The 22,674-nt window shown below is 45.9% G+C and overlaps 1 protein-coding gene across 3 annotated transcripts; it reads right to left on the reverse strand.

Moving 5' to 3' along the window:
- Positions 1–3,166: 3,166 nt before the first annotated feature.
- fth1b (ferritin, heavy polypeptide 1b) lies at positions 3,167–22,241 on the reverse strand. Of its 3 annotated transcripts, none has more exons than XM_036961181.1 (5): positions 22,088–22,241; positions 16,305–16,410; positions 12,995–13,141; positions 7,333–7,458; positions 3,167–3,716 (listed from the first exon to the last, which is right to left on the reverse strand). In XM_036961181.1, the coding sequence occupies exons 2-5, from the start codon at positions 16,404–16,406 to the stop codon at positions 3,564–3,566; spliced, it is 528 nt and encodes a 175-aa protein (XP_036817076.1). In that variant the 5' UTR covers positions 16,407–16,410; positions 22,088–22,241; the 3' UTR covers positions 3,167–3,563. The 3 variants fall into 3 exon arrangements, with proteins under 3 accessions (XP_036817076.1, XP_036817082.1, XP_036817085.1); XM_036961187.1 differs by having other exon boundaries at positions 22,064–22,194; XM_036961190.1 differs by lacking the exons at positions 16,305–16,410; positions 22,088–22,241 and adding an exon at positions 13,531–13,593.
- Between the last annotated feature and the right edge of the window lie 433 nt (positions 22,242–22,674).

Genomic DNA, 22,674 nt, shown 5'->3' on the forward strand with positions numbered 1-22,674 from the left:
CCAGCCAGAGCCCGGACTTGAACCCAATCTAACATCTCTTGTAGCCTCATACCCAAGAAGACTCGAGGCTGTAACTGCTGCCAAAAAGGTGCTTCAACAAAGTACTGAGTAAAGTGTCTGAATACTTATGCAAATGTGATATTTCAGTTTTTTATTTATTTATAAATAAGTAAAGATTTCTAAAAACATGTTTTTGCTTTTTTCATTATTTGAATAAGAATAAAATAAGGGGGTCAATGCAAATAGTCCGTTTTGATCAACTTTTCAGCAGTCTTATGGGGTAGCAGCTGTTCAGGGGCCCTTTGTTCCCAAACGTTGTGCTCCGGTACCATGCGGTAGCAGAGAGAAGAGTCTAACTTGGGTGGCTGGAGTCTTTGACAATATTTTGGGCCTTCCTCTGACACCGCCTGGATTAGATGTTCTGGATGACAGGCAGCTTAGCCCCAGTGAGGAAGATGTTCAGTCCCAGGATCCTTAGCTTAGTGATGAGCTTGAAAGGAGCTATGGTGTTGAACGCTGAGCTGTAGTCAATGAACAGCATTCTCACATACTGTAGGTGTTCCTTTGGTCTTATTCACATCTGCTGCCGAGAGCGTGATCAAAGTCTTCCAGAACAGCTGGTGATCTCATGCATGTTTGTGTTATTTGCCTCAAAGCGAGCATAGAAGTAGTTGAGCTCGTCCTGTAGGCTCGTGTCACTGGGCAGCTCTCGGCTGTGCTTCCTTTCGTAGTAATGTCTGTAATGTTTTGCAAACTCTGCCACATCCGACGAGCGTCAGAGCTGGTATAGTATGATTCAATCTTAGTCCTGTATTGACGCTTTGCCTGTTTGATGGTTTGTCAGAGGGCATTGCGGGATTTCTTATAAGCTTCAGGGTTAGAGTCCTGCTTCTTGAAAGCGGCAGCTCTAGCCTTTAGCTCAGTGCGGATGTTGCATGTAACCCATGGCTTCTGGATGGGGTATGTACGGTCACTGTGGGGACGACTTCATCGATGCACTTATTGATGAAGCCAATGACAGATGTGGTGTGCTCCTCAATGCCATCGGAGGAATCCCGGAACATATTCCAGTCTGTGCTAGCAAAACAGTCCTGTAGCTTAGCATCTGCTTCATCTGACCACTTTTTTATTGATCTAGTCACTGGTGCTTCCTGCTTTAATTTTTGCTTGAAAGCAGGAATCAGGAGGATGGAATTATGGTCAGATTTGCCAAATGGAGGGTGAGGGAGAGCTTTGTATGCGTCTCTGTGTGTGGAGCAAAGGTGATCTCGAGTTTTTTCCTCTGGTTGCACATGTAACATGCTGATAGAAATTCTAGGAGCGCCACCTCTTGGTGAGCGTTTTCTTACAGCGGAATACATCTCATTCAATGCTGTGTTAGTGCCAGCCTCAGTCTGTGGTGGTATGTAAACAGCTACGAAGAATACAGATGAAAACTCTCTGGGTAGGTAGTGTGGTCTACAGTTTATCATGAGATACTCTACCTCAGACGAGTAATAGCTCGAGACTTCCTTAGATATCGTGCACCGGCTGTTATTTACAAAAAGACATAGTCCTCTTGCTGCTGTTCTATCCTTCCGGTGTATTGTATAACCAGCCAGCTGTATGTTGATATATGTTGATAGTGTCGTAGGCAGGTTATTCTGGCGTTCTTAGGCCCAGGGATGATCGTGGTCTGCTTGAAACATGTAGATATTCCAGACTGGGTCAGAGAGAGGTTGAAAAATGACAGTGGAAGACCCCAGTGACCTGAGAATTATGCAACCCTAGTTTCTGCTATATTGTAATCATCCGTTTCTTACGCACCCCAAGGCTGGTGTCTATTTGTCCAGCAGCTCTAGAAAAGGAAGGAATAGGGAACCCTCTTGGTCTCAACCACTGATTTGATCCCCCTCATATCTATTCTATACACTACAGATATGATCCCCCCTCATATCTATTCTATACACTACAGATCTGATTCCCCCTCATATCTATTCTATACACTACAGATCTGATCCCCCCTCATATCTATTCTATACAATACAAATCTGATCCCCCTCATATCTATTCTATACACTACAGATCTGATCCCCCTCATATCTATTCTATACACTACAGATCTGATCCCCCATCATATCTATTCTATACACTACTAGAATAATTTACTCAACGGGGATCAATTACATGACACGACACGTTACGAAATCCCAGTACAATATAAACGTTTTGAAACAGGTGTCGTTCTAGAAGTCTCTGTAATGAGTAGTTCGTAGGGTTGCAGGAAACTTTCCCCAAATTCCCAGGTTTTATAGAACTCTGGGAGGGATTAAGCAGGAAATAGAGAATCCCCCTAACCAGGATATCTAGAACACTCAGGAATCTGGGAACAGTTACCAGTATTTTGCAACCCTATGAGTGAGGGCGTAACACATTGCCCAAGTGGTCATATGAATAGGAAGTACTGTATTAAAAAAAAATATATGTACATATATTGTCTTGCCCTGAATGATACTGTGTATAGAGTAGTAGCCTTATTTTGGATGTTTTGCTCTGTAATAAATATGAACCTTCCAAAAAATATCCAATTTGTTTTGCTTATGTAATTTTTTTTTAACCTTTATTTAACTAGGCAAGTCAGTTAAGAACAAATTCTTATTTTCAATGACGGCCTAGGAACAGTGGCTGTTCAGGGGCAGAACGACAGATTTGTACCTTTTCAGCTCGGGGGTTTGAACTTGCAACCTTCCGGTTACTAGTCCAACACTCTAACCACTGGGCTATGAACATCTGACCCTCCTAATACTGAAACAGTCAACACACACACAGTGATTCAAATGTTTATCATCATACATCACCTTACAATAGATAAGAGACATAGACCAAATTCCAAAATATAGACATATAATTTCATTAAAATGGCCAATTAATGAACTGTGTAGACATAATAGAATGGAAAAGGTATTTTAAGTAACGTCTTTCCTACAATCACTCAATATTGGCTTCACAAATTAAATGTGAAACGCATTAGAGAGAAACAAAAGTTACGTGGTCCTACTCACCACAGTCTCACTTTTAAACTCCACTAAGCTACGAGATATCTCTAGGGAGCAGTTAAGTCTTTATTTTGGCAAAACATGTCAATTGTAACGGACACATAGTGTAGGTAAACATAGGAAAAATATAGCCTGGTCCCAGATCTGTTTGTGCTGTCTTTGTCAAGCCAAACTGAATGACAAGGAGTTGGTATGATAGCACAAACAGCCTGGAAGTCAGCTTCGGGAGATCATAGAAAAAGTAAATCACGATATAGAGCAGTCATGTAAATAGAGCAATGGCTTCTGGTCATTTTGGTCTTTAAAGCCAGCATATCTATGATACTAGAAGATTACCAGTCGTAAGGACAGACCAAACATGAAAAATTGACCAGCAGGCGGGGTTCATTCGTCACAAAACAGGCTGAAACTGTGAGGTACTACAATCTGAATTTATCCAATAAGAAATGGCCGTTTCCTGTTTCAACGTATTTTGCTACAGTGTGCCCTAATGAACACGACCCTAGTAAAAGACGGGATGTTCAGCTGCTACTCCTTCCCCAGGGTGTGTTTGTCGAAGAGGTACTCTGCCATGCCGTTCTGAGGGGCACCCATGCGACGCAGGTTGGTGACCCAGTCACTCAGCTCCTTGATAGACTTGACCTGCTCATCCAGATAGTGGGTCTCTATGAAGTCACACATCTGAGGGAGGAAAGGTTTTTGTTTCGGTCATTAGGAAAAAGATAAAATCTCCAAACAGACACTGGGTTTTTTCCCAGATTTTTCCCACACAGATTAAGCATCCAGGCTATAAACAGCAAGGTTGGAGTCCATTCCATTTAAATTCCAGCCAATTAAGGAAGAACACTGAAATTTCAATTCCAATTCTCTTCAATGAGGAAAATATATAATGGCGGTGGAGAGGATGGTGTTTTATTGGACTCCTAACCAACTGTGCTATTTAGTGTTTTTTGACATTGTTTTGTAACATATTTTGTACATAAAGTTGCTGCTACCGTCTCTTATGACCAAAAAGAACTGCTGGAAATCAGAACAGCAATCGCCTCACCTCGAACTGGACAAAGATTTTTTAATTTTTTTTTATGAGTCCGACGCAAAGGATATACTGCTTCCCGGAGACCAGGCCCAAATCCCCGTCATTCGCGTGAAGAAAAGACGGAGATACAGAGGGCAAAGGTCGAGGTGCCTTGTGAGGATTCGGAGGCGACTGAGTAAATACCCACTACCATCGGTTCTATTGGCCAACCACTGGAGAATAAACTAGATCTCCGGTTCGAGACTATCCTAACAATGGGACATTAACAACTTATGTTTCACCGAGTCGTGGCTGAACGACGACACAGATAATATAGAGCTGGCTGTGTTTTCCGTGCATCGGCAGGACAGAGCAGCTACGTCTGGTAAGGCGAGTGGTGGGAGTGTGTGTCTATTTCTCAATAACTGCTGGTGCGCAATGTCTAATATTAAAGAAGTCTCGAGGTATTACTCGCCTGAGGTAGAGTACCTTATGATAAGCTGTAGACCACACTATCTACCAAGAGAGTTCTCATCTATATTATTCGTAGCCGTCTATTTACCACCACAAACCAATGCTGGCACTAAGACCGCACTCAATAAGCTGTATAAGGCCATAAGCAAACAGGAAAACGCTCACCCAGAACTTAAATCCATTTAACCTCATTTCTACCAGCACGTCACATGCGCAACCAGATGGAAAAATAAACTCTAGGCTTTACTCCACACACTCTAGGCTCTACTCCACACACTCTAGGCTCTACTCCACACACTCTAGGCTCTACTCCACACACTCTAGGCTCTACTCCACACACTCTAGGCTCTAGGCTTTACTCCACACACTCTAGGCTTTACTCCACACACTCTAGGCTCTACTCCACACACAGACACGTACAAAGCTTTCCCTTGCCCTCCATTTGGCAAATCTGACCATAATTCCATCCTCCTGATTCCTCCTTACAAGCAAAAACTAAAGCAGGAAGTACCTGTGACTCACTCAATATGGAAGTGGTCAGATGACGAGGATGCTACGCTATAGGACTGTTTTGCAGCACTGACTGGAATATGTTCCTCGATTCATCCAATGGCAGTGAGGAGTATACCACCTCAGTCATTGGCTTCATCAAGTGCATCAAGGACTTCATCCTCACAGTGACTGTACGTACATATCCCAACCAGAAGCCATGGATTACAGGCAACATCCGCATCCAGCTAAAGGCTAGAGCTGCCACTTTCAAGGAGTGGGACACTAATCCAAACAGAAATCCTGCTATGCCCTCCAACAAACCATCAAACAGGCAAAGCGTCAATACAGGACTAAGATTGCCTCCTACTACACCGGCTCTGACGCTTGTCAGATGTGGCAGGTCTTGCAAACTATTACAGACTACAAAGGGAAACGCAGCCGTGAGCTGCCCAGTGACGCGAGCCTACAATACGAGGTAAATGCCTTTTATGCTTGCTTCGAGGCAAGCAACATTGAAGCATGCATGAGAGCACCAGCTGTTCCGTAGCCGATGTGGTCAACATTCACAAGTCCGCAGGGCCTGACGGATTACCAGGGCGTTGTACTCAGAGCATGCGCGGACCAAGTGGCAAATGTCTTCACTGACCTGATCAAGTCTGTAATATCTACATGTTTCAAGCAGACCATTATAGTCCCTGTACCAAAGAATGCAAAGGTAACCTGCCTAAACGACTACCGTCCTGTAACACTCAACGTCGGTAGCTATGAAGTGCTTTCAAAGGCTGGTCATGGTTCACATCAACACCATCATCCCGGAAACCCTAGACCCACTCCAATTCGCATACCACCCCAACAGATCCACAGATGATGCAATCTCAATCGCACTCCACACTGCTCTTTCCCACCTGGACAAAAGGAACACCTATGTGAGAATGCTGTTCATTGACCACAGCTCAGCGATCAACACCAGTGCCCACAAAGCTCATCAAGCTAAAGACTCTGATACTAAACACCTCCCTCTGCATCTGGATCCTGGACTTCCTGACGGGCCACCCCCAGGTGGTAAGGGTAGGCAACAACACATCTGCCACGCTGCTCCTCAACACCGGGGACCCTCAGGGGTGTGTGCTTAGTCCCCTCCTGTACTCCCAGTTCATCCATGACTTTGTGGCCTGGCACAAGTCGTACACCCTCATTAAGTTTGCTGACAACACCAGTGGTAGGCCTGATCAGCGACAGCGATGAGACAGCTTATAGGGAGGTCAGAGACCTGGCAGTGTGGTGCCAGGACAACAACTTCTCCATCAATGCGAGCAAGACAAAGGACCTGATCGTGGACTGTCGGAAAATGAGGGCAGAACAGGCCGGGTCGGAGCAGGTCAAGAGTTTTAAGTTCTTTGGTGTCCACATCACCAACGAACTATCATGGTCCAAACACACCAAGACAGTCGTGAACAGGGCAAGACAAAACCTTTTCAGGAGATTGAAAATATTTGGCATTGGCCCCAGGATCCTCAAGAAATTCTACAGCTGCACCATCAAAAGCATGGTTGCATCACCGCCTGGTATGGCAACTGCTCGTCACCCGACCGCATGGCACTACAGAGGGTAGTGTGTACGGCCCAATACATCACTGGGCCAAGCTCCTGCAATCCAGGACCTCTACATCAGGCGGTGTCAGAAGAAGGCCCAAAAATGTTTCAAAGACTCCAGTCATCCAAGTCATAGACTGTTCTCTCTGCTACCGCACGACAAGCGGTACCGGAGCACCAAGTCTAGGTCCAAAAGGCTCCTAAACAGCTTCTACCCCCAAGCCATAAGACTGCTGAACAATTAATCAAATGGCCAACCAGACTATTTACATTGACCCCCTTTCGTTTTTACACTGCTGCTACTCGTTGTTTATTTTCCCCTACCTACATGTACAAATTACCTCTACTAACCTGCACATATTGACTCGGTTACGGTACCCCCTGTATATAGCCTCGTTATTGTTATGTAATCTTACTTTAGTTTATTTAGTAAATATTTTCTTAACTCTATTTCTTGAACTGCATTGTTGTTTAAGGGCTTGTAAAGTAAGCATTTCACTGTTATATTCGGCGCATGTGACAAATATAATTTGATTTGAAATGTGGAATCGGAATTTGGTTTACTCTCTGAATGGACTCGAATTAAAATGGAATTGACCCCAACCCTGTTAAAAAGCATGCTCACAAGAGAACCTTACTTGAAAATTGAAAGTTCTTTTTAGTCTGTGACTAAGCTCAATTGGTGTCCTGGAAACTGTTCCCATGAACTGTGTTTGTAACTCACGTGCGGGTCATTGTGCTCTACGGCTACTTTGTGCAGGTCCAGTAGAGACTGGTTGACACTCTTCTCCAGCTGTAGGGCACACTCCAAGGCCTCCAACCCACTGCCCCACTCATCTCTGTCAGGTTTCTGAAACATACAGAGAAAAAGTTGATTCTAATGATGAATATCCAGGCAATATGTTGAACCTATCAATCAATAAATCTCTTTATTGTCCCAATTAGGAAATGTGTTGTGCAGTCAGTGTTCAACAGTAAAAACAGCATTAACAACAGGGACCATACAACAGATATACACATAAGATATATCAATAATGAGATCGGTTGCAGTCTTAGAATCAGTCATTGAATCATTAAAAAGGAAGTCGTTGAATCAGTCTTAGATCAGTCAAAAGGAACAGTCATTGCATCGGTCTTAGATCAGTCAAAAGGAACAGTCATTGCATCGGTCTTAGATCAGTCAAAAGGATCAGTCGTTGAATCAGTCTTAGATCAGTCAAAAGGATCAGTCATTGCATCGGTCTTAGATCAGTCAAAAGGAACAGTCATTGCATCAGTCTTAGATCAGTCAAAAGGAACAGTCATTGCATCGGTCTTAGATCAGTCAAAAGGATCAGTCGTTGAATCAGTCTTAGATCAGTCAAAAGGATCAGTCATTGCATCGGTCTTAGATCAGTCAAAAGGAACAGTCATTGCATCAGTCTTAGATCAGTCAAAAGGAACAGTCATTAAATCAGTCTTAGATCAGTCAAAAGGAACAGTCATTGCATCAGTCTTAGATCAGTCAAAAGGATCAGTCATTGCATCAGTCTTTGATCAGTCAAAAGGAACAGTCATTGCATCAGTCTTAGATCAGTCAAAAGGAACAGTCATTGCATCAGTCTTAGATCAGTCAAAAGGAACAGTCATTAAATCAGTCTTAGATTAGTCAAAAGGAACAGTCATTGCATCAGTCTTAGATCAGTCAAAAGGAACAGTCATTGCATCAGTCTTAGATTAGTCAAAAGGAACAGTCATTGCATCAGTCTTAGATCAGTCAAAAGGAACAGTCATTGCATCAGTCTTAGATCAGTCAAAAGGAACAGTCATTGCATCGGTCTTAGATCAGTCAAAAGGAACACTCATTGTGAAAAGATCTGTTGCTCTTGAGTTTGGGAAGTCTAAAACAACAAACCGAGGGGGAGGAGCTCAAAGATCAGCTAAGAGGGCTTAATCAGGACAGTCTAGGATACTGTTAGTGCTCCTCAACAAGATTACCAAACCAGAACACCATTAAACATCAACACTGATTCAATAAAGAGAGTTGTTGCTGTCCTCCATTTTACAGAGGGAGTCAGTGTTCTCCTCCAAAGGCCAACTTTTTGTCCAGCACAGTTCCCAGATACGTATAGGTACTGACCAGCTCAATGCCATTGCCCCTGACCAGAGTGGGTATGAGGTTCAGTGGCTGCCTTCTAAAAGTCAATGACCAAAAGACATTCAGTTGAAGGAAGCAATTCTCACTCACACCATGACACACAGTCATCTATCACAGACCTGTGTTCTCAGTCTCTATCCTGCAGTAGGTGATCACTGTCTGTTTTCATATTCAGTGCCACAGTCATTAGTGTATAGTATATGTACAGGAGAGGAGAGGACTGTGGGGGATCTGAAGGAGGAGCAGAGTTGGAGAGGATAGGGCTGTGGGGGATCTGAAGGAGGAGGAGAGTTGTACAGGAGAGGAGAGGGTTGTGGGGGATCTGAAGGAGGGGGAGAGTTGTACAGGAGAGGAGAGGGTTGTGGGGGATCTGAAGGAGGAGCAGAGTTGTACAGGAGAGGAGAGGGTTGTTGGGGATCTGAAGGAGGAGCAGAGTTGTACAGGAGAGGAGAGGGCTGTGGGGGATCTGAAGGAGGGGGAGAGTTGTACAGGAGAGGAGAGGGTTGTGGGGGATCTGAAGGAGGGGGAGAGTTGTACAGGAGAGGAGAGGGTTGTGGGGGATCTGAAGGAGGAGCAGAGTTGTACAGGAGAGGAGAGGGTTGTGGGGGATCTGAAGGAGGAGCAGAGTTGTACAGGAGAGGAGAGGGCTGTGGGGGATCTGAAGGAGGGGGAGAGTTGTACAGGAGAGGAGAGGGTTGTGGGGGATCTGAAGGAGGAGCAGAGTTGTACAGGAGAGGAGAGGGTTGTGGGGGATCTGAAGGAGGAGCAGAGTTGTACAGGAGAGGAGAGGGTTGTGGGGGATCTGAAGGAGGAGCAGAGTTGTACAGGAGAGGAGAGGGTTGTGGGGGATCTGAAGGAGGAGCAGAGTTTGAGAGGAGAAGATAGGGCTGTGGGGGATCTGAAGGAGGAGGAGAGTTGTACAGGAGAGGAGAGGGCTGAGGGGGATCTGAAGGAGGAGGAGAGTTGTACAGGAGAGGAGAGGGCTGAGGGGGATCTGAAGGAGGAGGAGAGTTGTACAGGAGAGGAGAGGGCTGAGGGGGATCTGAAGGAGGAGCAGAGTTGTACAGGAGAGGAGAGGGCTGCTTTGACAAGACTCCATTCACTTGTTGGGACCGGTCGGTAAGGAAGTCCACTATCCAGCTCACAACGCTCAGGTCCAGTTTAAAGCGGGAGAGGAGCTTCTCTGCTAGTATGTGAGGCTGGATAGTATTGAAGGCCAACGAGAAGTCAATAAACAGAAGGGCTGGAGTGGTGTCCTCCACCACCCCTCTTGACCCTGAGGGTTGTGGGGGATCTGAAGGAGGAGCAGAGTTGTACAGGAGAGGAGAGGGTTGTGGGGGATCTGAAGGAGGAGCAGAGTTTGAGAGGAGAAGATAGGGCTGTGGGGGATCTGAAGGAGGAGGAGAGTTGTACAGGAGAGGAGAGGGCTGAGGGGGATCTGAAGGAGGAGGAGAGTTGTACAGGAGAGGAGAGGGCTGAGGGGGATCTGAAGGAGGAGGAGAGTTGTACAGGAGAGGAGAGGGCTGAGGGGGATCTGAAGGAGGAGCAGAGTTGTACAGGAGAGGAGAGGGCTGCTTTGACAAGACTCCATTCACTTGTTGGGACCGGTCGGTAAGGAAGTCCACTATCCAGCTCACAACGCTCAGGTCCAGTTTAAAGCGGGAGAGGAGCTTCTCTGCTAGTATGTGAGGCTGGATAGTATTGAAGGCCAACGAGAAGTCAATAAACAGAAGGGCTGGAGTGGTGTCCTCCACCACCCCTCTTGACCCTGTAAAGCAAACTTCAAGGAATCCAGGGAGTTCTCCACCTGACAGTACATTCTGTAGGGGGTCCAGGGAGTTCTCCACCTGACAGTACATTCTGTAGGGGGTCCAGGGAGTTCTCCACCTGACAGTACATTCTGTAGGGGGTCCAGGGAGTTCTCCACCTGACAGTACATTCTGTAGGGGGTCCAGGGAGTTCTCCACCTGACAGTACATTCTGTAGGGGGTCCAGGGAGTTCACCTGACAGTACATTCTGTAGGGGGTCCAGGGAGTTCTCCACCTGACAGTACATTATGTAGGGGTCCAGGGAGTTCTCCACCTGACAGTACATTCTGTAGGGGGTCCAGGGAGTTCTCCACCTGACAGTACATTCTGTAGGGGGTCCAGGGAGTTCTCCACCTGACAGTACATTCTGTAGGGGGTCCAGGGAGTTCTCCACCTGACAATACATTATGTAGGGGTCCAGGGAGTTCTCCACCTGACAATACATTATGTAGGGGTCCAGGGAGTTCTCCACCTGACAGTACATTCTGTAGGGGGTCCAGGGAGTTCTCCACCTGACAGTACATTCTGTAGGGGGTCCAGGGAGTTCTCTACCTGACAGTACATTCTGTGGGGGTCCAGGGAGTTCTCCACCTGACAATACATTATGTAGGGGGTCCAGGGAGTTCTCCACCTGACAGTACATTCTGTAGGGGGTCCAGGGAGTTCTCCACCTGACAGTACATTCTGTAGGGGGTCCAGGGAGTTCACCTGACAGTACATTCTGTAGGGGGTCCAGGGAGTTCTCCACCTGACAGTACATTCTGTAGGGGGTCCAGGGAGTTCTCCACCTGACAGTACATTCTGTAGGGGGTCCAGGGAGTTCACCTGACAGTACATTCTGTAGGGGGTCCAGGGAGTTCTCCACCTGACAGTACATTCTGTAGGGGTCCAGGGAGTTCTCTACCTGACAGTACATTCTGTAGGGGTCCACAGAGTTCTAAACCTGACAATGCATTTCATTACCAGGGATGTCAGTACCACTGGCCTGAAGTAATTTAGCAGCTTGTGGGATTTGTTACTACAGTAGCATCCTTCCAGAGTTCAGGCACCTTCTGGCCACAGGAACTACAGTTGCATGCTTCCAGAGTTCAGGCACCTTATGGCCACAGGAACTACAGTAGCATGCTTCCAGAGTTCAGGCACCTTCTGGCCACAGGAACTACAGTAGCATGCTTCCAGAGTTCAGGCACCTTATGGCCACAGGAACTACAGTAGCATGCTTCCAGAGTTCAGGCACCTTCTGGCCACAGGAACTACAGTAGCATGCTTCCAGAGTTCAGGCACCTTATGGCCACAGGAACTACAGTAGCATGCTTCCAGAGTTCAGGCACCTTCTGGCCACAGGAACTACAGTAGCATGCTTCCAGAGTTCAGGCACCTTCTGGCCACAGGAACTACAGTAGCATGCTTCCAGAGTTCAGGCACCTTATGGCCACAGGAACTACAGTAGCATGCTTCCAGAGTTCAGGCACCTTCCGCAGCTCGAGTGACAAAAGGAAAATGTGATGGAAAATACCAGTGAGTTGCTCTGCAAATAACTTCAGTACCTGTCCACCAATGTTGCCTGGTCCTGTGCTCTGTGTATCAGACAACTCTAACCAGACTAGGTCCTGTGCTCTGTACCAAACCCGGCTGGTGGCGACACAACCTGCTAGTGGCGACGCACCCTGTTAGTGGCGACGCACCCTGTTAGTGGTGACGCACCCTGTTAGTGGTGACGCACCCTGTTAGTGGCGACGCACCCTGTTAGTGGCGACGCACCCTGCTAGTGGCGACGCACCCTGCTAGTGGCGACGCACCGCTAGTGGCGACGCAACGCTAGTGGCGACGCACTCTGTTAGTGGCGACGCACCCTGTTAGTGGCGACGCACCCTGCTAGTGGCGACGCACCCTGCTAGTGGCGACGCACCCTGCTAGTGGCGACGCACCCTGTTAGTGGCGACGCACCCTGTTAGTGGCGACGCACCCTGCTAGTGGCGACGCACCCTGCTAGTGGCGACGCACCCTGTTAGTGGCGACGCACCCTGTTAGTGGCGACGCACCCTGTTAGTGGCGACGCACCCTGTTAGTGGCGACGCACCCTGTTAGTGGCGACGCACCCTGTTAGTGGCGACGCACCCTGCTAGTGGCGACGCACCCTGCTAGTGGCGACGCACCCTGCTAGTGGCGACGCACCCTGCTAGTGGCGACGCACCCTGCTAGTGGCGACGCACCCTGCTAGTGGCGACGAACCCTGTTAGTGGCGACGCACTCTGTTAGTGGCGACGCACCCTGTTAGTGGCGACGCACCCTGTTAGTGGCGACGCACCCTGTTAGTGGCATATATTATGTGGACTTAAATGTTCAGACAAGAGAAGGCAAAATTGCCCCTAGTCTAATCAATATGAAGCCTTGTATAAGGTAACATAACCCCCGGTAGTGCTGTTGAGTTTATTTATACCCTGATGTCCTGGAGAAAGATGCGTCCTCCTCTCTGGTTCTGTTGACTCATCAGTTTCTCAGCATGCTCCTTCTCCTCCTTGGACTGAGTCAGGAAGAACTTGGAAAAATTGGGCAGGGATTTGTCGTCTCTGTCAAAGTAGTAGCCCTAGAAAAAAACACGTACAAGACAAAAGTGGAAGTGTCACTAACAGGTCAAATGGCCAACACCATCCTGCAGAACTTTGAGTTGTAGTTTGCCTGTATGAAATGTTCTATAGTTAAAATAGTTCATTATTAGATATAGTCTAAATTCCTTTAACTCATGTCTCCCTGTGCTAGAGATGTAAAGAGCAAACATGAGAATTGATCCAATTTCTCATTTGACTTGCAATCCAATCCCAAATTGAACCCATTCTCATTTGACATGCGATCCAATCCCAAATTGAACCCATTCTCATTTGACTTGCGATCCAATCCCAAATTGAACCCATTCTCATTTGACTTGCGATCCAATCCCAAATAGACAATTAAGGGTCTAGCAGGTGGATAACTCACCATAGAGAGGTAAGGGTCTAGCAGGTGGATAACTATTGGTCTCACCATAGACAGGTAAGGGCCTAGCAGGTGGATAACTCACCATTGACAGGTAAGGGTCCAGCAGGTGGATAACTCACCATAGACAGGTAAGGGCCTAGCAGGTGGATAACTCACCATAGACAGGTAAGGGTCCAGCAGGTGGATAACTATTGGTCTCACCATAGACAGGTAAGGGTCCAGCAGGTGGATAACTATTGGTCTCACCATAGACAGGTAAGGGTCCAGCAGGTGGATAACTATTGGTCTCACCATAGACAGGTAAGGGTCCAGCAGGTGGATAAATATTGGTCTCACCATAGACAGGTAAGGGTCCAGCAGGTGGATAACTCACCATAGACAGGTAAGGGTCTAGCAGGTGGATAACTCACCATAGACAGGTAAGGGCCCAGCAGGTGGATAACTCACCATAGACAGGTAAGGGCCTAGCAGGTGGATAACTCACCATAGACAGGTAAGGGTCCAGCAGGTGGATAACTATTGGTCTCACCATAGACAGGTAAGGGTCCAGCAGGTGGATAACTCACCATAGACAGGTAAGGGTCCAGCAGGTGGATAACTCACCATAGACAGGTAAGGGCCTAGCAGGTGGATAACTCACCATAGACAGGTAAGGGCCTAGCAGGTGGATAACTCACCATAGACAGGTAAGGGCCTAGCAGGTGGATAACTCACCATAGACAGGTAAGGGTCCAGCAGGTGGATAACTCACCATAGACAGGTAAGGGTCCAGCAGGTGGATAACTCACCATAGACAGGTAAGGGCCTAGCAGGTGGATAACTCACCATAGACAGGTAAGGGCCTAGAAGGTGGATAACTCACCATAGACAGGTAAGGGCCTGGCAGGTGGATAACTCACCATAGACAGGTAAGGGCCTAGCAGGTGGATAACTCACTATAGACAGGTAAGGGCCTAGCAGGTGGATAACTTACCATAGACAGGTAAGGGCCTAGCACGTGGATAACTCACCATAGACAGGTAAGGGCCTAGCAGGTGGATAACTCACCATAGACAGGTAAGGGCCTAGCAGGTGGATAACTCACCATAGACAGGTAAGGGCCTAGCAGGTGGATAACTTACCATAGACAGGTAAGGGCCTAGCAGGTGGATAACTCACTATAGACAGGTAAGGGCCTAGCAGGTGGATAACTTACCATAGACAGGTAAGGGCCTAGCAGGTGGATAACTCACCATAGACAATTAAGGGTCTAGCAGGTGGATAACTCACCATAGACAGGTAAGGGCCTAGCAGGTGGATAACTCACCATAGACAGGTAAGGGTCTAGCAGGTGGATAACTCACCATAGACAGGTAAGGGCCTAGCAGGTGGATAACTTACCGTAGACAGGTAAGGGCCTAGCAGGTGGATAACTCACCATAGACAGGTAAGGGCCTAGCAGGTGGATAACTCACCATAGACAGGTAAGGGCCTAGCAGGTGGATAACTCACCATAGACAGGTAAGGGTCTAGCAGGTGGATAACTCACCATAGACAGGTAAGGGCCTAGCAGGTGGATAACTTACCGTAGACAGGTAAGGGCCTAGCAGGTGGATAACTCACCATAGACAGGTAAGGGTCCAGCAGGTGGATAAACTCACCATAGACAGGTAAGGGCCTAGCAGGTGGATAACTATTGGTCTCACCATAGACAGGTAAGGGTCTAGCAGGTGGATAACTCACCATAGACAGGTAAGGGCCTAGCAGGTGGATAACTCACCATAGACAGGTAAGGGTCCAGCAGGTGGATAACTCACCATAGACAGGTAAGGGTCCAGCAGGTGGATAACTCACCATAGACAGGTAAGGGCCTAGCAGATGGATAACTCACCATAGACAGGTAAGGGCCTAGCAGGTGGATAACTCACCATAGACAGGTAAGGGTCTAGCAGGTGGATAACTCACCATAGACAGGTAAGGGTCCAGCAGGTGGATAACTATTGGTCTCACCATAGACAGGTAAAGGTCCAGCAGGTGGATAAATCACCATAGACAGGTAAGGGTCCAGCAGGTGGATAACTCACCATAGACAGGTAAGGGCCTAGCAGGTGGATAACTCACCATAGACAGGTAAGGGTCTAGCAGGTGGATAACTCACCATAGACAGGTAAGGGCCTAGCAGGTGGATAACTCACCATAGACAGGTAAGGGCCTAGCAGGTGGATAACTCACCATAGACAGGTAAGGGCCTAGCAGGTGGATAACTCACCATAGACAGGTAAGGGCCTAGCAGGTGGATAACTATTGGTCTCACCATAGACAGGTAAGGGTCTAGCAGGTGGATAACTCACCATAGACAGGTAAGGGCCTAGCAGGTGGATAACTCACCATAGACAGGTAAGGGCCTAGCAGGTGGATAACTCACCATAGACAGGTAAGGGCCTAGCAGGTGGATAACTCACCATAGACAGGTAAGGGCCTAGCAGGTGGATAACTCACCATAGACAGGTAAGGGTCCAGCAGGTGGATAACTCACCATAGACAGGTAAGGGTCCAGCAGGTGGATAACTCACCATAGACAGGTAAGGGCCTAGCAGATGGATAACTCACCATAGACAGGTAAGGGCCTAGCAGGTGGATAAATCACCATAGACAGGTAAGGGTCTAGCAGGTGGATAACTCACCATAGACAGGTAAGGGCCTAGCAGGTGGATAACTCACCATAGACAGGTAAGGGCCTAGCAGGTGGATAACTCACCATAGACAGGTAAGGGCCTAGCAGGTGGATAACTCACCATAGACAGGTATACATAAGAAGCATACAGTTCCAGGTTGATCTGCCTGTTGATGGCAGCCTCACATTCCTGGTGGAAGTTCTGTCGCACCTGGGATGTCATGGTTCTGGAAAGAGAGACAGAGGCAGGCAGACAGACAGACAGACAACAATTATCAGCAACCATCACTCCTGTGTTCCAATGGCATGTTGTGTTAGCTAATCCAAGTTTATCGTTTTAAAAAGGCTAATTGATCATTAGAAAACACTTTTGCAATTATGTTAGCACAGCTGAAAACTGTTGTTCTCATTAAAGAAGCAATAAAACTGGCCTTCTTTAGACTAGTTGAGTATCTGGAGCATCAGCATTTGTGGGTTTGATTACAGGCTCAAAATGGCACGAAACAAAGATCTTTCTTCTGAAACTCGTCAGTCTATTCTTGTTCTGGGAAATGGAGGCTTTTCCATGTGAGATCTCGTACAACGTTGTGTCCTGCTCCCTTCACAGAACAGCGCAAACTGTCTCTAACAAGAATAGAAAGAGGAGTGGGAGGCCCCAGTGCACAACTGAGCAAGAGGACAAGTACATTAGAGTTTCTAGTTTGAGAAACAGAGGACTCACAAGTCCTCAACTGGCAGCTTCATTAAATAGTAACCGCAAAACACAAGTCTCAACGTCAACAGTGAAGAGGCGAATCTGGGATGCTGGCCTTGTAGGCAGAGTTGCAAAGAAAAATACACATCTCAGACTGATCAATAAAAATAAAAGATTAAGATGGGCAAAAGAACACAGACACTGGACCGAGGAACATTGGGAAAAAAAGTGTTATGGACAGACGAATCTACGTTTGAGGTGTTCGGATCACAAAGAAGAACATTCGTGAGACGCTGTAAAAATGAAAAGATGCTGGAGGAGTGCTTGACGCAGTCTGTGAAGCATGGTGGAGGCAATGTGATGGTCGGGGGGTGCTTTGGTGGTGATAAAGTGGGAGATCTGTACAGGGTAAAAGGGATCTTGAAGAAGGAAGGCCATCACTCCATTTTGCAACGCCATGCCATACCCTGTGGACGACGCTGAATTGGAGGCAATTTCCTCCTACAACAGGAAAATGACCCAAAGCACAGCTCTAAACTATGCAAGAACTATGTAGGGAAGAAGCAGTCAGCTGGTATTCTGTCTATAATGGAGTGGCCAGCACAGTCACCAGATCTCAACCCTATAGAGAAGTGCCCATCAAGCCAATCCAATTTGTGGGGGGTGCCTCAGGAAACATGGGGTGAAATCTCTTCAGATTAGTGATGGGCATTCTGGCTATTTTCAGAGCGGAGCTTCCAGAAGCGTTGGCTCTTTTGGCTCCCAAACGGCTCTTTAAATTTATTTTTTTGTGTGTATTTTTTCCAAGTCAAACAGTTTGCGATAGTTTGACTACGATCGGTGTTAAAACAATTGTAATTAATTTATTAAATGAAATCATACTCTACCTTAACCACAATGTATTTAAAAATGCTTTGGTTTGTTATGAAAAAGAACACTGTTAAACATTTGCATTTAAAGTATAACTTTTTTATGTATATAAACAAAGTGTATATATATTATATTCCATTCGGTGTATCTTCCTGTCCATTGATGAGGGTGTCCATCAACTCTGTCACATGTCCTGTGGTTACGTTTGCTTCTCTCTGGCGGCCGGCTGTGATTGGCTGCAGACCCTGACACAGGAGTATCATTGTTGAGGCTGTCACATAGCTGAAAAGAGAGAACCGTAACTTATTAGTTCAGGTTCATGTTTTGTCTACTGATACTACATTCTCATCTACTGCTCATATACATATTTAATACTGGATTAAATAGTGCTGTAGTAATAACTGCTTACTGTACCTCACTCCACTGATCTCCACAGTGACCTGCTCAAAGGGTTCCAGGACACTGCACACATCCTCCCATTCCTCTTGGGTCAGAGCATCAACAGGTGCATGGACAATGGCCAGGGTAGAGATGATGTCATCCTTTGACTCAAGAAACCACTTCAACATATAAAATGTTGAATTCCACCTTGTAGTGGAGTCTTGTTTAGGCCTCAGCTCAGGCATCTCCCATCTAGCGTTGTGTCGACGTTTAGTTTTTCAGCATCTACTGTGCTCCTGTGGATGTATTCCACAGCTGATTTCACTTCGTCCACAGTGGACTTCATCTCCTTCAGAGCAGCTCTTACAATCAGGATGATTGTGTGGGAAAGACATGGATGATGGGTCCATTTAAACATTTTCATGGCTTTGGTTTCGTTAGCTGCATTGTCGCTAAGACGACAGACCACTTTTCCATCTACTTGCCGTTCTCTGGCCACTCTCAACAGTTCCTCTGCCAAGTTCTCTGAGGTGTGTCGGTCGCTGAACTCAAAGCAGTCCGGAAGACAGCTAGACATCGAAAAATCTTCAATGAAGTGACGTGTAAGAAGTGGTTACCCTTGATGTCCAGCAGTCAGTGGTAAGGCAAACTGCAGTAGCTTTTTGGACTCTTTCCCGCACTGAAGCCTGTGTGCTCTCATACAGTTGTGGAATAAGTGATTTTAAAAGGGTTTTCCTGTTTGGAATTGTGTACATTGGATTTAGACTATTGCTATAATTTCTAAAACCTCTGTCCTCCACGATGGAAAATGGCTGGAAATCGGTGGCAATCATTTTAGCCGATGCAATATCAATTTGGCCTTGTTTTGCTACAGACATAGACTTGGGCATAAACTGGTCCATAGAAGACTGCGTTGCTGTGGGTCGCGGAGTAGGCCTACTTGACTGAGTGGATACATCTCCACGTGTGGAGGTGCTGGTTCCACCACTATCACTAGTAGGCCTACTTGACTGAGTGGATACATCTCCACGTGTGGAGGTGCTGGCTCCACTACTATCACTAGCAGGCCTACTTGACCGAGTGGATACATCTCCACCACTATCACTAGTAGGCCTACTTGACTGAGTGGATACATATCCACGTGTGGAGGTTCTGGGTCCACTACTATCACTAGCAGGCCTACTTGACCGAGTGGATACATCTCCACCACTATCACTAGTAGGCCTACTTGACTGAGTGGATACATCTCCACGTGTGGAGGTTCTGGGTCCACCACTATCACTAGCAGGCCCGCTAGTTTCTGGAAGCTCCGCTACAGCTAGCTTCACAGTTGGGTGCACAGTTCACATATACCGGTGTAGGTTGTGCGTAGAACCGACTTTATGAGATTTTGTTTTGGCAAATACTACGCTGTGCTCTAACATAGTCTATATTATTAAAATGCATCCAAATGCTACTGTGCTTCCGACTCGTTTTAACAGCTGTCCTTCCTCTCTCTCTCCTCGGTTGCTAAGTGTGTGACGGTGAATGAGTTGGCTCCGCCCTCCCTCACACATCGTTGGTTCATTGGTTGACACTGCGTCTGATTGACAGGAACAACAGGGGAGGCTGTTAGTCTGAGCAGACAGTCAGATCAAATGTGTGTACAGTTGTGCATTTAGGCCTATACTGTTTTTGTTCTTTCAAATAGTAAATTCTATTTATTTAAATATTTTGATTATTCATATCTTATTTTTTTTTAAAGATTTTTATAAAAAGATTTGGCTTTTCTGACATGCGAGCCGGATCCCAACGTTCACTTACAAAAGCCGACTCGTTTGCGAACATCACTACTTCAGACTACCTCAATGTAACAGTATAACATTAGACCGTCCCCTCGCCCATACCCGGGCGCGAACCAGGGACCCTCTGCACACGTCAACAACAGTCACCCACGAAGCATCGTTACCCATCGCTCCACAAAAGCCGCGGCCCTTGCAGAGCAAAGGGGGAACCACTACTTCAAGGTCTCAGAGCAAGTGACGTCACCGATTGAAACGCTATGTAGCGCGCATCACCGCTAACTAAGCTAGCTATTTCACATCCGTTACATCAACAAATTGGAATGCCAAAGATCTGCAAGGCTGCAAATGGAGGATTATTTGACGAAAGCAAATTTCGAAGGACACTATTATTTCAATTAAAAAACATTATTTATAACCGTCTTGTCAACGTCTTGATTATACAGTTGAAGTCGGAAGTTTACATACACTTATGTTGGAGTCATTAAAACTATTTTTTCAACCACTCCACAAATGTCTTGTTAACAAACTATAGTTTTGGCAAATCTACTTTGTGCAGGACACAAGTAATTTTTCCAAAAATTGTTTACAGAGATTATTTCACTTATAATTCATGCTTGACATTATGGGAAAATCAAAAGAAATCAGCCAAGACTTCAGAAAAAAAATTGTAGACCTCCACAAGTCTGGTTCATCCTTGGGATAAATTTCAAAACGGGAGTGACAGTATCATGTTGTGGGGGTGCTTTGCTGCAGGAGGGACTGGTGCACTTCACAAAATGGATGGCATCATGAGGATGGAAAATTATGTGGATATATGGAAGCAACATCTAGACAGTCAGGAAGTTAAAGCTTGGTGGCAAATGGATCTTCCAAATGGACAATGACCCCAAGCATACTTCCAAAGTTGTGGCAAAATGGCTTAAGGAGAACAAAGTCAAGGTATTGGAGTGGCCATCAGAAAGCCCTGACCTCAATCCTATAGAAAATTTGTGGGCAGAACTGAAAAAGCGTATGTGCGAGCAAGGAGGCTTACAAACCTGACTCAGTTACACCAGCTCTGTCAGGAGGAATGGGCCAAAATTTACCCAACTTATTGTGGGAAGCTTGTGGAAGGCTACCCGAAACTTTTGACCCAAGTTAAACCATTTAAAGGCAATGATCCTAACTGACCTAAGACAGGGTATTTTTACTAGGATTAAATGTCAGGAATTGTGAAAAACTGAGTTTAAATTTGGCTACGGTGTATGTACACTTCCGACATCAACTGTATATATATACACACACACACATTTTGTGGGACGCGCTGTGTATTGTACAATTCGACTGCGCGACAGACCACACACTTACACACCATTTAATATCCAGCATACTAATTTATGTTAGTATTAAACGTATCAACTTTCTCAAACCATAAGATTAATGTGTAAAATAAAGAGACATTATTTAGTTCCAACACTGAAGAGGTTGATGAAGAACCTACATGAGGGCGCACCGGGCAACGCAATGTAAAGTAGGACAGACAAGTGATTTGTACTGGAAAGTCAACTAATATATTTACTATAGTCAACCTGCTAGTAATCCCTTAGGATCCCAGGCTGGTCTCTTTCTTTGAACAAAATTAAAAACAGATATTTTATAATTGAACAAAATAGTAAAGGTGGTCAATAACTGGGTTCCGTATGCCGATAATACGGGACACTTGTTTGTTGCTAACCTGCTTATGAAAAAGCTGATCCTAGTAAAGGTTAGTATTTCCACTGAAATGGCAAACATGCTAATTGCTAACCCGTTAGCCAAAATAAAATCACTAAACATTGATGGCTTGATCACAAGATAACACTGTTGAAGGTAATATATTTCTTAAAACCCTGTTGAATAATGCCGATAATACGGGTTTTACAACGTCGTCCGCTAAGAACAATAATGGTTTTGGAGAAACAGGTCGGATATTTGACGACGTTAAAACAACGTTAGTTGGCTACAGTTACTCATGACAAGGCGCTTATGAAACGGACTCTCAAGGTTATTGTCGCGAACAGGTAACGTCTAGTAGCAGAGCTGCAAGTGGCCCAACAAATAAATGCAACGCCTGGTAATAATATTATACAACTAGTCATCACAGTAACGCAGGTATAAAACACCGTCAACTACCTCGGGAGAGGTACGAACGCTTACCGGTCGACTCCCTCCAAATGGTATCCACTTGCCCAGTTAAATAAAGGTTAAAGAAATAAAAAGCTGTGTGGACTGGGTGACAGTGGTTTCTGACGGACTACAGCATCACGTACTAGTCAGCGTGCACTTTTCAAAATAAAAGTCCTCAACACTGCCAAAACATGTTCGTTGTTGATCCTGTGGTGTAGTCCCATCTCCATATTCAGAAATAAAACTGAATGTAGTGCTCGTTAACGCATATAAAACCACAATTCAATGAATGCATATCTAGAGCTCTCTAAATATTGGAGTCAGGGATGCAAAAACACAGTGATTATATCTGTATTCACATCTGTGAGCTACTTGTATGTATGAGATATGCCCGATTCCTTTTTCAATGTGCAGAAAATGTATTTTATTTGTAAATGAGATTATTACACTATATAGAATAACGTTGTGTGGTTAGTATTTCTGCACAGACGAGTAACTCATTTTACCCCCCCCCCCCCCCAGTCCCTTATAAAAATAATAATTGGTTAACCTTCAAGTTGTGATCCTTGCCTGTCAAATAGTTCATGGATTTCCCTTCATGCGAACAATTATTTTTT

This window comes from Oncorhynchus mykiss, chromosome 2 (genome assembly GCF_013265735.2).
Source record: "Oncorhynchus mykiss isolate Arlee chromosome 2, USDA_OmykA_1.1, whole genome shotgun sequence".
Taxonomy (NCBI): Eukaryota; Metazoa; Chordata; class Actinopteri; order Salmoniformes; family Salmonidae; genus Oncorhynchus; species Oncorhynchus mykiss.

Excerpts from the sequence above, each read along its gene's own strand:
- fth1b (XM_036961181.1), bottom strand. The coding sequence starts at position 16,406 with ATGACATCCCAGGTGCGACAGAACTTCCACCAGGAATGTGAGGCTGCC. Across the intron at positions 13,142-16,304 it reads CTTATGTATACCTGTCTATG|GGCTACTACTTTGACAGAGA; the intron begins GTGAGTTATCCA and ends GTTTTTTTCTAG. Across the intron at positions 7,459-12,994 it reads TCTTTCTCCAGGACATCAGG|AAACCTGACAGAGATGAGTG; the intron begins GTATAAATAAAC and ends TGTATGTTTCAG.